This window comes from Parus major, chromosome 7 (genome assembly GCF_001522545.3).
Source record: "Parus major isolate Abel chromosome 7, Parus_major1.1, whole genome shotgun sequence".
Taxonomy (NCBI): domain Eukaryota; kingdom Metazoa; phylum Chordata; class Aves; order Passeriformes; family Paridae; genus Parus; species Parus major.
Window position 1 is genome coordinate 21,389,736 of NC_031776.1, and position 14,789 is coordinate 21,404,524.

The 14,789-nt window shown below is 37.2% G+C and overlaps 1 protein-coding gene across 3 annotated transcripts in view; it reads left to right on the top strand.

Moving 5' to 3' along the window:
* Positions 1-14,789, top strand: part of RBMS1 (RNA binding motif single stranded interacting protein 1) — a 141,559-nt gene that overhangs the window by 90,853 nt on the left and 35,917 nt on the right. For all 3 annotated transcript variants that reach the window (XM_015634579.3, XM_015634580.3, XM_015634581.3), the window contains exons 3-4: positions 11,527-11,585; positions 14,383-14,474. In XM_015634579.3, coding sequence (XP_015490065.1) covers positions 11,527-11,585; positions 14,383-14,474 — 151 coding nt within the window. The remainder of the gene's footprint in view (positions 1-11,526; positions 11,586-14,382; positions 14,475-14,789) is intronic.

Consider the following 14,789-nt stretch of genomic DNA (forward strand, 5'->3'; position numbering starts at 1 on the left):
CAAAAGAGAGGCAGTCAACACTTTCTGAGATGGGGTGTTAAATTAGTGCAAGATAGAGGTAAGGACAAACAGTTATCTTTATGTATAGTGTACTTCAACCCAGCAGGCTGAGTCATGGAAATCCTGTTGGCTTTAGAATTGTCTTAATATTACAAAACCAGAAGGAAAACATACAAATTACATTGATGTATTTTAAAAAAGTTATCAATGCTAGGCATTATACCAGCAACAAAACATCTTCAATGCAAGAATAAGCATTATGTATGCATGCACACATAGATGTATATATTTTTTATATATGTAAATTTCACAATATGTGAATCATTTTTTTGTAGCTCAGAGTTGGCAGATGGGTCAGGGCTTGGGGATTGGGATGTGGTTGAAAGTGCCCTTTTATGGCAGTCTTCAATCTCATGGTTTTCTACACTGATGGCTTCCTTGAGACATCATCTGTTTAAACTGAGTGCATAAGACTTGGTTAGCAACCTTCACCAGAAGTGAAATTCAAATGCAAGAATAACTTAGAGTTATCTTCTGCAAGTATGTAAGGTTGTGGTATTAACAGGTGTATGCCCATCTACCCAGTGAGGAGATAATCTCACACTAGCTAAGCCTGTAGCCAGATAATTAAATCATTTTTATTTATACTCTTCTGACTAAACAAGAGAAAAAGTATTGGGAAGTATAGATAAATTATTTTATTTTTCCCTTGCCTTTTCATTAATTCCCTCACACAAGAAAAAGAAATATGCTTAGGAATAGCCAAAACAATGGACAATGCATCATATGCTGACAATGACTGAATTTGGCCTCCTTGGATGGAGGAGGAGGAATTGAAAAATAAAAGGTCTTCAGGTAGAGAGACTCATTTATGTCCCAAGCTGATCCCTACTGTTTAACAGAGGGAAGAGGAAAGAGTTACGAATAACAAGAGCTGCTCTGTTATGTCTTCATAGTTTTATTCTTTCAAGCTGTTAGAGTAGGCTCTGCAAAATCAGTGAGGCTGAAATTTGCCAGAATTTATGGCTGAGTGTAGAAATACTGCCATACTTTCAGATTAAAGCAGTGAGCAGTGGTAGATCAGTACATGCACATCTGCAGACCTGCCATGAGCTTGGCTTGTAAATACACATTCTCATTCATCTGGGTTACTTTCTCATCCTCCAAAAACACTGTCCTTAGTAGTGATCATTTCTCAGTATAAATAAAAGGATAAAAGAAAGCTCTAGACTGTAGAAATAACATTTCAGATTTGTAATTTGAAAATTTTTGGTACTTTCTTGTCATGCTTGCAAATGAATTATTATTAAGAATAAATAAAAAAAAATGTATCTTTTGTGGCTATGTGAAACCCTATTCCTTCATATCTTTTATATTCTTTCTGGGAGCCACAGAAGCTATGATAATCTATTTGCAAATAATATTATTTCAAGCTTTCAATTATGTGTAAAATGCAGATTTTTTTTCAGCACATAATTTGTGTCCATTTTGTAGCACTAAGTTAAAAAAACATAGGTGAGACTATTTGCTTTCTTAACTAACATGGTATTGTTCTTCCATCTTGTAACAGTAGGGAACTGTAATCTCTTCCCATAGACTTGAATAGCCTTGTCAGTAGTTGTACATGTAAATTGCTGCAGAAAACCTAGGTTATCCTGTGTTTTTCTAAGTAAGAGTAATGGTAGTACTGAAAATCGAGTTAGCTGAGAATTCCAAATACCTTTTAATTGAATTCTCTTTCTCTCTCTCTCTTTTATTTTATTTTTTATTTAATTTTTTTTTCTTTATTTTCGTTTCTTTTTGTAAAGTCAGGGTTCTCCAGAACTCCCAAACTGGATGCTGGACAGTACAGATTAGGAAGTGCAGCCTGCTTTTTAAGGCAGACTCCTTGATTTTTCTGATGTTGTAACATATACTGGCAATTTCTTGTTTGGATCATCTTAATGCATGTTAGTTGATTGATGATAATTTATGATAATTCTGATATTTATTGTTTGTGACTATCTGAATAACTGCAAACTATTTTCATGTAAAGAATCCTCAGTTCCCTGTATTATGGTAAAACTTTCAGTAATGCTTTCTGTGGGAGAACACTTCACATAAATTACAATATTCTGTATTGGAAGCAGAATAGTAGCAAATTAGTTTCAAAACCATTCTATCTAATTTGCACACATCACTTCATATTTAAATATTTTTCTCAAAGGAACAATGCCACATAATTTATAAGGAAAACCAGAGTGGTCTCTCACTCTCATTGGTTAACAAACTCAATAGATCTCTGGCATGAAACAGCATTTTTAATGTCAACCAGCAATTGTGTCCCTGCAAAACAGATGTTTGAAAACCATAACTCTGCATCGTTTACACATTTAAAAATACTTCATATGTGTGTTTTTAAATGGGTAAAGAGAAAAATCTCTTAAATGTGCAGGCAAAAATTAGTTAGGAAAAATCATTTTAGTTTTGCTGTAGTACTGATTTCATAAACCATAAAAATTATAATAAACAATATAATTTTCTGAAGGAATAGACTTTTTTTAATGTATTACTTTGATTTTTATTTTCTTTTTCTTCCATTTAGGAGTAAGCAAGCTATGATTACTTAGACAATACTTGCACTTCAAAGTGTGTCAAAGAGGCAAATCTGTTTGTGTTTCTGATTGGTTATTTATCCTGCTTAACCTATAAACTGTAAAGTAACAAGGCTGCTGAACTGACAGATAGCCTAGCAGATGGTTCAGAGATTATGCGAAACACCTCAGCTTGTCAGAAGTCAGGTTGGGTTACTGCAGGGGCAGAGGCGGCAAGAAGCACAGAACAGGATCATTTTTCACAATTTGTTGCTTGAAATTCCATTTTTCTTCACAGCATGTGACATCTTGTGTCTGCAGTTAAAACAGCTATGCAGTCAACAAATTTAGGACCAGCATGTTCATATTCTGGCTTTCGTAAGAGTCATTAGGTTGATGAGAATCTTTAGGTGTCTATGAAATATGAAAGCTGATCTCCAGTGCAGAGCAAGAGGTCAACTCTGCCACTTTAGCTGCTATTGCCCTCTCCTTTTTCAGTGTCTGGAGCTGTTGTCTCTCCCTACCATAATGTTGAGCAGCATTCTCTTGTTAGCCTATGGAAGATTAAATGGAAATTAGGTGCCATATGTTTAGTAGTAAAAATCATGTTGCAGCTGAGCAAGGATAGGCCAAGATTGAAGGCTTTGACAAAAATCTCTCCCTGAAGAGAGGGTGATTATTAATCATAGCTCTGCCAAGTATCTGAATTCACATCCTCAGTGGAGCGGCTGAGGCTGCAGATACTGATAAACTTGTCAGAGCCTAAAATAGAAGTTATAGGTTCATCCTTCAGAATTTGCCTTTTTCTTTCTTTCAAATTAATTTTAACAGAATTTTAAAATTTCTTTTAAAAAAAATCCCCCAAACCCCCTAATGTAAAGATTTTTATACTTACATTTTCAAATCTCTTTTTAAATCGATTCTACAGCTGTTGTGTTTTCTCTTAAAGCAGCATCAGCAGAATTCTTCTTGATGCCTGACAGGGCATAATATGAGAGCCTTCCCCTCCAACTCCAAAAGCTTTTTTTTGGGAGTGGGGGTGTGTGTGTATGTGTGCACATACTTAATGGATTATTTTTAATTTCAGCCCTCCCCACCCATGACTGTGTCTTCATAGTACTGAAGAATAACTGCTTTTTCACATATTGGAAACTTTCTCAGCCTTATAAAGTGAACTAAATAAACATGCCCTTACATTTTTGTTGATTTAAGATTGATGGAGAAAACACCTCTGCAGGAAGCTGTTGAAAGTGCGTCCATTAAGACACTAGAAAGCCACACTGGGAAAGCTGCTTTAGTGTCAGCTGTAATATTTCTGAAATGTTGAAAATGCCCAGAGACATTAAAACCTGAAGTCTTCCTCAGCTGTGCTGAATAAAAGGACATTGTGCAGTGGGTCTTGCTTTTAAGATAATCAGTTTGTTGTGCAACAGGGATCATATTAGTTGAAAAACCTTTAGAAAATGTAATAAAAATTGCTGCAGGATGCTAATGGGATTCTTTGTCCTTGAATTTCAGTCAGCTTCTAAGGAATGGTTTGAGGTTATTCACATCTCTACAAAGCAAGAGCAGAAGGAAGCAAACATTTCCTGATTCTAAAAACACATCTTCCTTGTCACCACATCTTATCTTTGTCTAAACCAGGAAATAACTACTCTTGGGAAAAAAAAATATAAAATTGAGTAGCTGAAAAATAATGATTTCCAAAATATTTTTTTGTGTGTCACTCCAGTGTCCACTAGGATTTTGAATTCCTCATTATTTTTAGTTCTAAAGAGCATTTATATCTGTGTAGAGCCTGTACACTACAAACCAAATACTTATTCATAAAATACTGCTTTTTTATCCGTTGAAATTAATATCGTCCAAGAAACTTAGAAGGCATTTGTTCACACTTTACTAAATTGTCTGTGTCCATTGTACAAAGCATCTGCTCCTGTGAGGACAGATAACTGTAAGAGATGAGAGAATATCTGGGCTTGCATCTGGTTTTGCTGCTTCTAAGGGAAATCTGGAATTGTAACCTACTGAGACTGAAGAAAACATTATTTGGGCCAAAATAATAGTAGTTTGCACGGTGGAGATGTTGGTAATTGTATTGGTAATGATGATGACATACACTGCTTCTCATTGAAAACAGAAATTAAATTTAAAAGAAGAGTTAAACATAGACATCTTGTGAAGAAAGCTTTGCTGATCTTAATGAAGAGTTTACAGCAGTATAGAAGAGTATCGATCTGTCAGTAAAGGCAAGGCTTCTGTGAGCCTAGGGTTTTTTTGGACTTTTTTAGTTGGTGGATCTTTTTTCTTATTTTTAGCACACAGATCTCAAAAAAAAATTGATTAAATTTTTAATTTAAATTTAATTTTTAAATTTATTTGGAGGTATTATTTATTTTCCAAATAAAATAATAAATGAGAATGAGAACTACTTGGATATTTGGGTATTTTGAAAAGACCATCTTTCTTCTGAAGTACCAGAGAGTCAAAGGGACAATTAGTAAGAAAGGAAGGAACTAGCTTTATGTCAAAACCATATGATTATTTAACACCATGTCACCAAAATAACACTTTAATATAGGTACTCAAGTAAGTTCTGTTTTGCATATAGTGGAAAATATGGTCTAATGCCTGAGACAGGGTGCTTCTGGTGGCATTGGTTAACCCAGTGCTTGAATATCTGAAGCTAGGAAAGGAGACTTTACTAAACCAAACAAATTAGCCAAATCTATAACAATTTCAAAACTGAACTCATACTAATCTAGAATATCCATACCCATTAACTCAGAAAATAAAAAATATAAAAGTATAACTGCAACTTTTTGTGTAATGTTTAATTGTGCACTTAAAATGATTTGTCTAGCTTTTGGTGGTAGATGCTTATTATGTTCTGGTAGAAAACCTTTAGGTGCATGATGGCCTTGAAGAAACTGAGTATTCCAAAGAGTTTCTCAAAGAACAGTGTGTCTTCCAACAACAGAAAACAAAATACAGACAAAATGTTCTCAGCAATGTTTCCTTCTGAACGAGGGCATAGATGTGGTGAAGAAGAATTTAAAAATGGAAACCATATGGTTTGATTCTGTTCTCTAAACTCAGCATTCTGCTGGATTGAATAAATTTCTTTATCAAGTTTTTGTAAGAAACATTTGCCCATAACTAAAGAGTGGGATCAGAATAGTCTATCATAAGGACTAGTAATGTTGTATTGGCAATTGTTTTCTCAAATTCCCCTTACTGGAAAATTGAAAATTTGATACAAAGAGAGAAAAAACTCCCTGTGCTTGGCTAAGCTTAAAAGGGACCAAGAGCTTAAGGTTCAGTACACCAGTTTCCCAAAATGCAGCAGAGGGGCAGAGGTATGGGAGCCAGATAAAACTTTTTATGCTTGGGTTTTGGATCCAAGAGAAAAGATTGATGGGGCTGATCATGTTCCCTTGGCTGTGCTTTCGGCTTAGAAATGCCCTGAACATGGGAAGATCAATGGGGAACAGGAGCAAGCTGTACCAAGTCAGCTCTTGCTGACAATTCCCTTGGCTCTTTTTCTCAGACCCAGGGAATTTTCTTTGCTCCTTCTGCACCTGGTGTTGTAGAGGAGCTGGGAACTCCAGCAGAGATTAGGCCTTCCCATGGGCTGTTAGCCTTTTTCCTCTTCAGGTCCCAACTGAGAATGGAGTGGCTTCCACCCACTCTACAAGCAGGATAGATGGTGGTGTGGGCCTGGCTAGTAAGACCATCAGTTGCATATAAATGTTTTGAGCCATAGTGTTCAAAACAGAATACTCTTGGTCTGGGGAGGTGAGGATCTTAAAATTTGTGCATCACTGATTTTCAGAAGTCTGTGTTTGTTGCGTGCACTGATTCGAGGTCATAGTGAAACACAACATGATTTGCTTTGAAGAAAGAATTAGCCACATTTAGAGTACATGCAAGATACCCACTGACCATGCTGTGTGCTGAGCAAGGCCATCTTGAATAAGAAATTTTTTTTTTGTTTCTCTTGTTGTCTCTTATTTTTAAAGCTGGTTTACAGACTAAGCAGGCCCACCTGCTTTTTCTTTTTAGTGTTACAATCAATTTATAGGAATTGCTTTGGAAGTATTTGCTTTATGCATTTTCATCTAGTTACTTACCCTAGTCAGAATTATAATTTGTTTTATATCCCTCTATTCAGCAGCTGCATTATATTTTAGGATTAATTGATCCACTCTCATATGTGACATTTTGTGCCAGATCTCCTTGTTTGTTGTGCTCTCTCCAGTCTTTGAGTCACCTGGTGAGAATATTGGCTTCCTATCAGAACATTTTGCCTTCACACAGGTTCTTTTTTACAATTCCACCTTAAAGTGAATTCATGTTATTTGGAGCCACTTACCTGTTATGAATTCCATGTCTGGTTTTACCACATGATTCTGGATCTTAAAAATAAGAGCATTCCATGAAGGGGAGTGATAAGATGCTAAGATGTAAAAAATAATCTAGAACAAACACAGAAGATATGCAGCATTGTTACTGTATATCAGAGAAATTCTGACAGCACTACAGTAATGCAAACTGTAACTGCAGGATCTCTAGGAATGTTCTTTTTACAGATGGACTGGACTTAGGCAAAGGGAGATCACTGTTCATCTTCAACACAAAGTTCTGGACAGTTCAGGATGCAGGACCTAAGCATTTAGGACCTAAGCATAAGGCAAGGACTTTCCGTGGTAGCAGAGATCCTTCTGGCATATTTTTGTGTAAGTCAGCATCTTGTGGAAAATCCTTCACAGCAAAAGCTGGAAGAAAGGTTGAAAGTACTGCAAAGGGAAGCACTGTAAGCTTGATGGTGTGAGCTATATTACATTATGTTGTGGTCAAAGATTTGAACAATTCATTCCAGAGAAACCTTATCAAGCCTCTTGCTGCCTGTTCTTACTGTACCTCCCCTAATGCACACACTGATAAGTTTTTTCAATACTCAAAACAGCACTTGGGGCAGAGATTTTCAAGCTACTTCATTCCCCATTCTTTGTCATGCTTATGATTGCATCTTTTCACCTTCATGTTTTCACGTATGTTCATTATACTGCCAGATGTACAAAGGGGGAAAAATAAATAGCAATTCAGGTTGATGCATGTACTTGGTTTTATTTCAGCATTGCGTAGGTTGCCAAAATTAGGCTTCAGAGACGTTTTCAATGTCAAATGTATCCCTAGCAATTTGCAGTGAATCTGTCAGGATGATTTTTTGCGCTGGTTTTGACCATGTTGCCGAACAATGTGGTTAAAAAAATTAAATTTTGGTGGTGCTTCACTTCAAGTCTTCTACTTCAGAAGCATCTAAGACAAAGGTATAGTGCAGAATTTGACATTTTTATTGCCTGGCAGTAGATTTTGGAGCAGCATGAGCAAGTGAGGGTTATTTTTTAATTTCTGTGCTATGAACATGTAATGAGCAGTAGTAAACACTATCCTGTTAGCAGCTGTACTACATTTCTTCCTAGCTTGGCATTGCACATGTTTCTTCTTTATATTCTGTCCAGACAGATGTTTGTATTGGTGTTCTGTACCACAACAGTACTACAACACTGGGCCACAGGCAGTTACTGAGCACACCCCTTTTAATCCCATACCCAATGCACCCTGGCAGTTATTTACCTGCCTTGTACCCAAGCCCTCTCTTCCTCAATGTGTGAGTTGAGATGTTGCTACAAGTGCTGTATAGAAAAGATGTGCAGTGCTGAAAACATCTTTCCATCTACAAACATAATTCAAACTGAAGAATGTATTAATAGCACTTGGAAGAAGAAAAAAAAAAAAAAAAAGAATTCTCTATTGCTGCTGAACGTGAGTTTGATGTTATTTTGGGGAGAAAAATAACGCACTTAATAAGAAATACCTAGTTGCTTGTCACCAGCCAGATTAGCAGTTATTTCTTAAGACTGGTACTTAATTTAAAAGAGAGCATGTTTTAAAAAACTGTTTCAGCTGAGAGGGAGTGAGCAATTGCCAATCACTGCAGAAGTGATTCTGCCAGCCATGGGAACAGTGCTCTGCTCTAGGTACAGAATCTCACCAAGCATGCAGTAAGGCTGTGGAGCAGGAGAGAACCCTCAGCAGGTGCCTTAGATAACTCAATGTATATAGGCTTTGAGAGGAGTTAGGATCTTCAGGCAAGACCTAACATCCTAGACATCTTTGGAATACAAATTTTCTCTTGCTTGCTATAATGCTTTTTGTAAACAAGTAATACATACCAGTTTGCATCATGACTGGTGTGTTTTATAGCTCATTGATTTCTGCAGGGTCTTGATTGCAGTTGCACCCAACAAATGAGCAGCTGAAGACAGGAACTAGTGTTAAAAGCAGAGTATAAGGACTGTAGAATTCAAGGGGAAGAAAAGTTTTTGCAATGGTCATAATTTGAAGGAAGCACTTGGGAGAAACTGCAAGGAGTAATTCCCTTGATACCCAACCACATGCTGGGAACAAGGAGGGGGTGCATCCTGCTAGCCAGGCTCAGGGTGGGTAAACTGCTTTTCTGTGCCTCATGGCATGCCAGTGGAGAACAACTCACACATGGGAGGGAAAATCGTAGGAGAAATCCTGGCGATAGCTGCTATTGTTATACTGGTTCCCAGTTTGTTCCTAGACTCACACTGCTGAAATTTCTTGGCAGCCTTCCATGGTGGCTGGTTCTTTGCAGGAGCCGTGCTATCTAGGACAGTGCAATAAATCACTAAGCCGTCTTTGCACAAAGGAAAGTGGTCCAGAACATTTCTGTTAAGAACAGATATGCAGAGACCTGTTCAGGCATTGGTGAGCATCAGCACCGTGGGCTGGAGCGGTCCAAGGCAGCCCTGACACAGCTGGCCGGGGCACTGTGCTTACATAAACACCCAGTGATCTGGTTCTTCGCCACCACCACTTTCTGCACTTTCAAGAGCTGACACAGTACTGCTACTGTGATCAGACAAGATCATCCTTCAGGGATTTTTCTCCCACAAAAGGCTATGTACCCCTTCACTTTAAGAAGCTTTAGGGAGGTTGATAGGATATGGAGAATGCTGGCTGTCAAATGTCATGCTGGGTGTAAGCACCTTGAGCAGTTTGCCTCTCTCATTTATAGCATGTACATTTACTCTGCACTCAGAAAATTCTGGAGGAAACGTGAAAACTTTTGACTTTGGGATTATAAAGCTTTCTGAATGGAATGACATATTTGGAAAGTATGTGGTACGAGTAAGGAAGTACCTGCTCCAACTATTATGCACAATTTCTATTGCTTTATTACAGCTTCTAAAATGGTAAATTTAGGCATGCAGTGATTCTCATTGAGGCTTGTATGTATTTAGGCTATGGATAGGTAGTTCTATTTTATATGGAGTAGAGTACAGCATAGTGTAGAGGCTCACAGTTTCAGATAAGAGGACGCTGCCGCTTTTGTGGCTTGTGTCCCGGGTTTACTCTCTTGCAAGTATTTGAAGCTATCCAATAACTGTTGCATAAACAGCAGGGTCTTGAAACTGGGCACAAAGAGCGACAGCTACACTGAAAGGTGTGGGGAAAATACTTTGTAAATAGGCCTTGTTTTTGCAAATGAACAGTTAATTGAATACTCTTAATCAACTAAGCTCAATTTATTAGGCTTCTAATATATTTTGAAGAACTGTTAAGACTAACACAGCTACTGAAGAAATGTTAGCTGTCTTTTGACATAATATTTTTTAAAATTATGCTCACTCTGTTGAAGTTCTATTTACAGGTAAGATGGCAAAAGTTCATTTTCCCCCAAATTCTCCTCTTGTGTACTGATAAGATTTCTCATAATTCTCTGTTCATTTTGGGTTCTTGTACAATGATAAAGATCCTTTTAGCACATGGTGTAAAGTGTAATAAGTGTAATAAGTTACATTACATTCTCGAGTGAAAGCAAACTCCTTTTGCATAATTTTTTTCTTCTGTGCTCAGAGCACCCTAACAAGTGTAGTTGACAAGCAAACAGAGGAGGATGTGGGAAGGAGCTTGGGAAACCTGTGCTCCGTTTCCAGTCCCACTGTTGATGCAGGCCAAGAGAATTGCTGTTTTTAAACTGAAAGTGAGATCTTTTAATTCCAAGAGAAACTGCGAACAGGAACAAATTCTACTCTGAAAATTATCAAAATACCTAATTCTGATAAGCTTTGCAGAGTGCTTCAGAAACAGCCATTTTTCTTATAGCTGGGATTACTGTCTACCTGTTTCCCAAGCTTAGTTGCTGAGATCTCTGTGTGCTCACCTTTGGGCTGCATAACAGACTAGGCTTACCAGGTACTGAGAAGCTGAAAAACTAGCAATAAGAGAATTGAAACTTTCCTGAGGGATGATTTTGTTTTAGTTGAAATTGCTTTTTTTTACAGAAATGTACAGAATTTTTTTGCCAACTTTGTTGATCAGCTTTCATAAGTCTTGCACTGGCCACATTCCAGAACAGAATAATATTAAATCAGATGTAATATTTTTGTGTTTGTCAGTTGGGGTTTTGCTGGGTTTTTCTCTTTTTTTTTTTTTTTTTCCTTCTCTTTCCATACTGTGCTAGCCAGCAAGCCTAGCACTGACAGGGAAACTGGTTTGCTTTAACTGCTCTGTATACAGAGAGAGTCCCAGCTTATATCTATAACATGGTGTCTTATAAATACTGGTGTTTTAACTGCATGGAATTCTTTTCTATAAAGCACTGTTTTCTGGCTTGTTCTGTGATTCTGTGATGCCACTGAGAATATAGGGCAAATAGAACAAGATTGTGCCTGAAATTGTGGATCTTGTCACTTCCATCTATGAATGAGTTTGCATTCTGTAATTATATGGTCTATAGATTGTTTAATTTTGCATAGAGTAAAGGGTACTAGGATATGTAATAAAGTTATTTGTGTGACTGTTATAATAGGATGTTCTGTTCTCATTTTCCTTACACATGTATAATACATTTTAGGTATGGGAAAATTGTATCCACAAAGGCTATTTTGGACAAGACTACAAACAAATGCAAAGGTATGTATATTTTCCTTTATACTGCGTTCCCCCAAAAGTCGTAATGGATTCTATAAAATACATTAATGTTGTATTTTAAGTGCTTTTTACCTTTGTTGGTTTGGGGTTTTTTTTTCCCATTCTTGTTCCTAGATGAGTTTTATTCTTGCTGGTGGTTGGTGTATTCAATGCATTTGCCTCCAGTGGAGCTGGCAGACAGCCGGTGTCGGTGGCGCAGCCAAGCCGGAGCGAAGCTGACATGAACAGTGCTGGCTGGCAGCTCGCCTCTATTTTAAAAACAAAAATGGAGTTAAAAGCAGCTTTTCCCCTTTTGCCTGGAGAAACTAGGGAAGCTTGCAGATGACCATTCAACTATACTAAGCATCTTAAAAAATTATACATTGTGGAAATAAGCTCCATTGATTAGTGTAGCTTGAAGCAGCACTTAATTACATGTTCCAGTACTCTAATTGTGTTTTGTTATGTTCTATTGAATGTATTGGGAGCAAAGAGAGGGTTCATTTTCAATGAAGTAATTGCAGCTGTGAAAAAAAATAAAAATTAGAACTCCTCTAGATAAGCTGGATGCATCAGTTCATGGATTTTCATCACTCACTGCAATTGCAGCCATTCAGATTCCAGCATGTTTGTGGTGGAAGAAGGTGTGGTAGCAGACACTGAAAAAAAAGATCTCAGACTTTAATTTTTTACAATTAAGAGGATAATTTCTAACCAAAGTGAAATATAAAGTCAGCTGATTGAGCAGTGTTAATAAGCATAATGCCCATGAATGAGCAGAAAGCTGAGAGGCAGAGGGAGGAGAGTTCATCATTAATTATGACAAAGCTTTTGTGCAGAACTTAGAAGCAATGCAGACACATAACTTCTCAACTCCTCATCTTAAGAAAATTAAAGAGGCACTGACAGTTCAGAAACTGAAATTTCTAGAAAATTTTTTCCTAGCTTGTATGTAGATGTCATTGTGACTAGAAAAGAGGAGATGCCCTTTTCAATTATTTTAATTAGTTAATGGCTATGATTGCACTTAACTGATTTAGTCTGTCCATTCTGTCAGTTCCTGAAGTGTTCAGTAGTTCTTCAGAGATCACATTAATTCTTTAAGAGATTGAAGATGACTTTTTCAATACAGAGTTTCAATCTCACTGATGAAAAGGGGTAGCCTGTTGTGACAATACACTGCAAGGTAAGGCTCCAGGGAAGCTCACTGCGTGTTGCTGAAATTGCATTGGGAACATAAGTAGGCAGAATGCAAATATCTAACTGGAATTTAACCAAAAGATTGACAGCATCTCTGGCTTTTGCCAAAAAGCACACCATGGGGTTTACACTAACTGGAACAACGAGCAATAGAATTTCTATATCATCTGGAAGGTGGCAAAGCCAGCTTTGATAGCATGCTTGGTGTCAGAATGCAGCTTTGTATTACACCCTGCAGTGTGTTGGTGTTAACCCAGGCTGCCATGGGTGTGGAGAGCTAGTTTGGGGTATGGGAAGTTAGTCTTGCCTTGGCAGCACAAAACCTGATATGAACTAATTCATTTTGTTTCATGTCAGGATTTAACAATCCACACCACCACGTGTTACACAAAACAATATGCTGCTTTCTTCAGCTTCTTGGCAGCATAAATAAGCTTGCACTGATGTACAAGGCTGCTTGAGTTGTTTTTCCTGAGCTTTAAAGCTTGTTGTGTTATAACATTAGACAACCTTTTCTCAGTATAGATATATTGTAAGAGGATAAAAACATATTTTGAAGAAATATTTCCATTTTCTACTCCTTCAGAGGTTAATTGTTGGATTTTTTCTTTTTTTTATTTTACCCCAACTTTAACTCTGAAAAGAGATTTTATTAATACTTGGCCAGTTCACCGGTGGAAAAGGGGGAGATTGAAAAATGCATTATAAGGTTTGCAATAAAATCTAGTGGAAGCTGCTTCTAAACCCTGACTGCCTCTTGGTGAGCCTTGAGCCTCCAATTCCCAGGCTGGATTAAAAATCCCGGCCTGTAAGGTCAGTGTCTGTTAAGGCCAAGATATATTGCTATTTGGACATCCTGGAATCTACCTAGTTACGTGTTCTTGTTCAGAATAAGAAAAAGGTTATTGCAAATATATGGAATTTATTTCAATTGGTGTTGAGCTTATTTTAATATTTAAAGATTGCATTATATGGTATAGAAAATACTTTCAGGACAGTTTTTCACATTCTTTCAATAACAGGAAAAAACATTTGCTTTCACTGAAGCTAGGTTTTCACACACTTTTAACTGTCTTTTGTGTATATGCAGTGAGATAAGTATTTACCAAAAATTGGGTAGATATGTGTCTTTTAAACTAAATTTCTCTCACAATTTTGAATAAACAAAAAGTAACTTACAGACTTACTTGTCATTTATTCAAACTGTAATAAGAGTTTACTTCAGAAAAATTTACAGATGATGCTTTTTTGGTGATCTCTGAAATAATCTGCTGTTAGAAGTTACATACCAGATAATACAAAGCAAAGCACTATACTGCTTGTTAGCAATTTGGCCAAAATTCTGATAATGACTGGGCATGGAAATGGATTTGTTCCACTGGGGCAGATCCTCACCAGTTTAAGGTTCAAAAACTTTGCTAGGTTATTTTTTTGGGGGGGTGGGGGGGAACATTGCATGAAGAACTTGAGTTCAAATTGTCCATCTTCATCAACAAGAAAATTGTATTAAGTAACTGCCAGTAGCATGGCTGTTGGTTGCAAAGTGTTTGTTTATAAGCTGATTGCTGTCTTGTTAACAAAATGATATTTTCTCTTTCAGGTTATGGTTTTGTTGACTTTGACAGCCCAGCAGCTGCTCAGAAGGCAGTTTCGGCTTTAAAGGCCAGTGGAGTCCAAGCACAGATGGCAAAGGTGAGTTAAAATAGCCAGCTAGTTCTTGCAATGGGTTGTGAAGGTGAACAGTCTTGTACAGTGGCACAAGGGCAGTGTGGAGTTTCTGCAGGGCTCTTTACAGAGAGCACAGTCCTCAAGGGATGTGATTATTAAGATAATAAAATGGAGACTTTTGACTGCCATATCTCAAATTATCTCAACTAATTAAATAAAGAAGCATGATACTGTAAAGCCTCCAAACTCGTTTCATTTATTAACTTATTCATAACAGTCTTTTCCATTGGCTTCATCAAACAAAAGTTTAGCAATAATTGGTAAAAACTACAGCAGGCT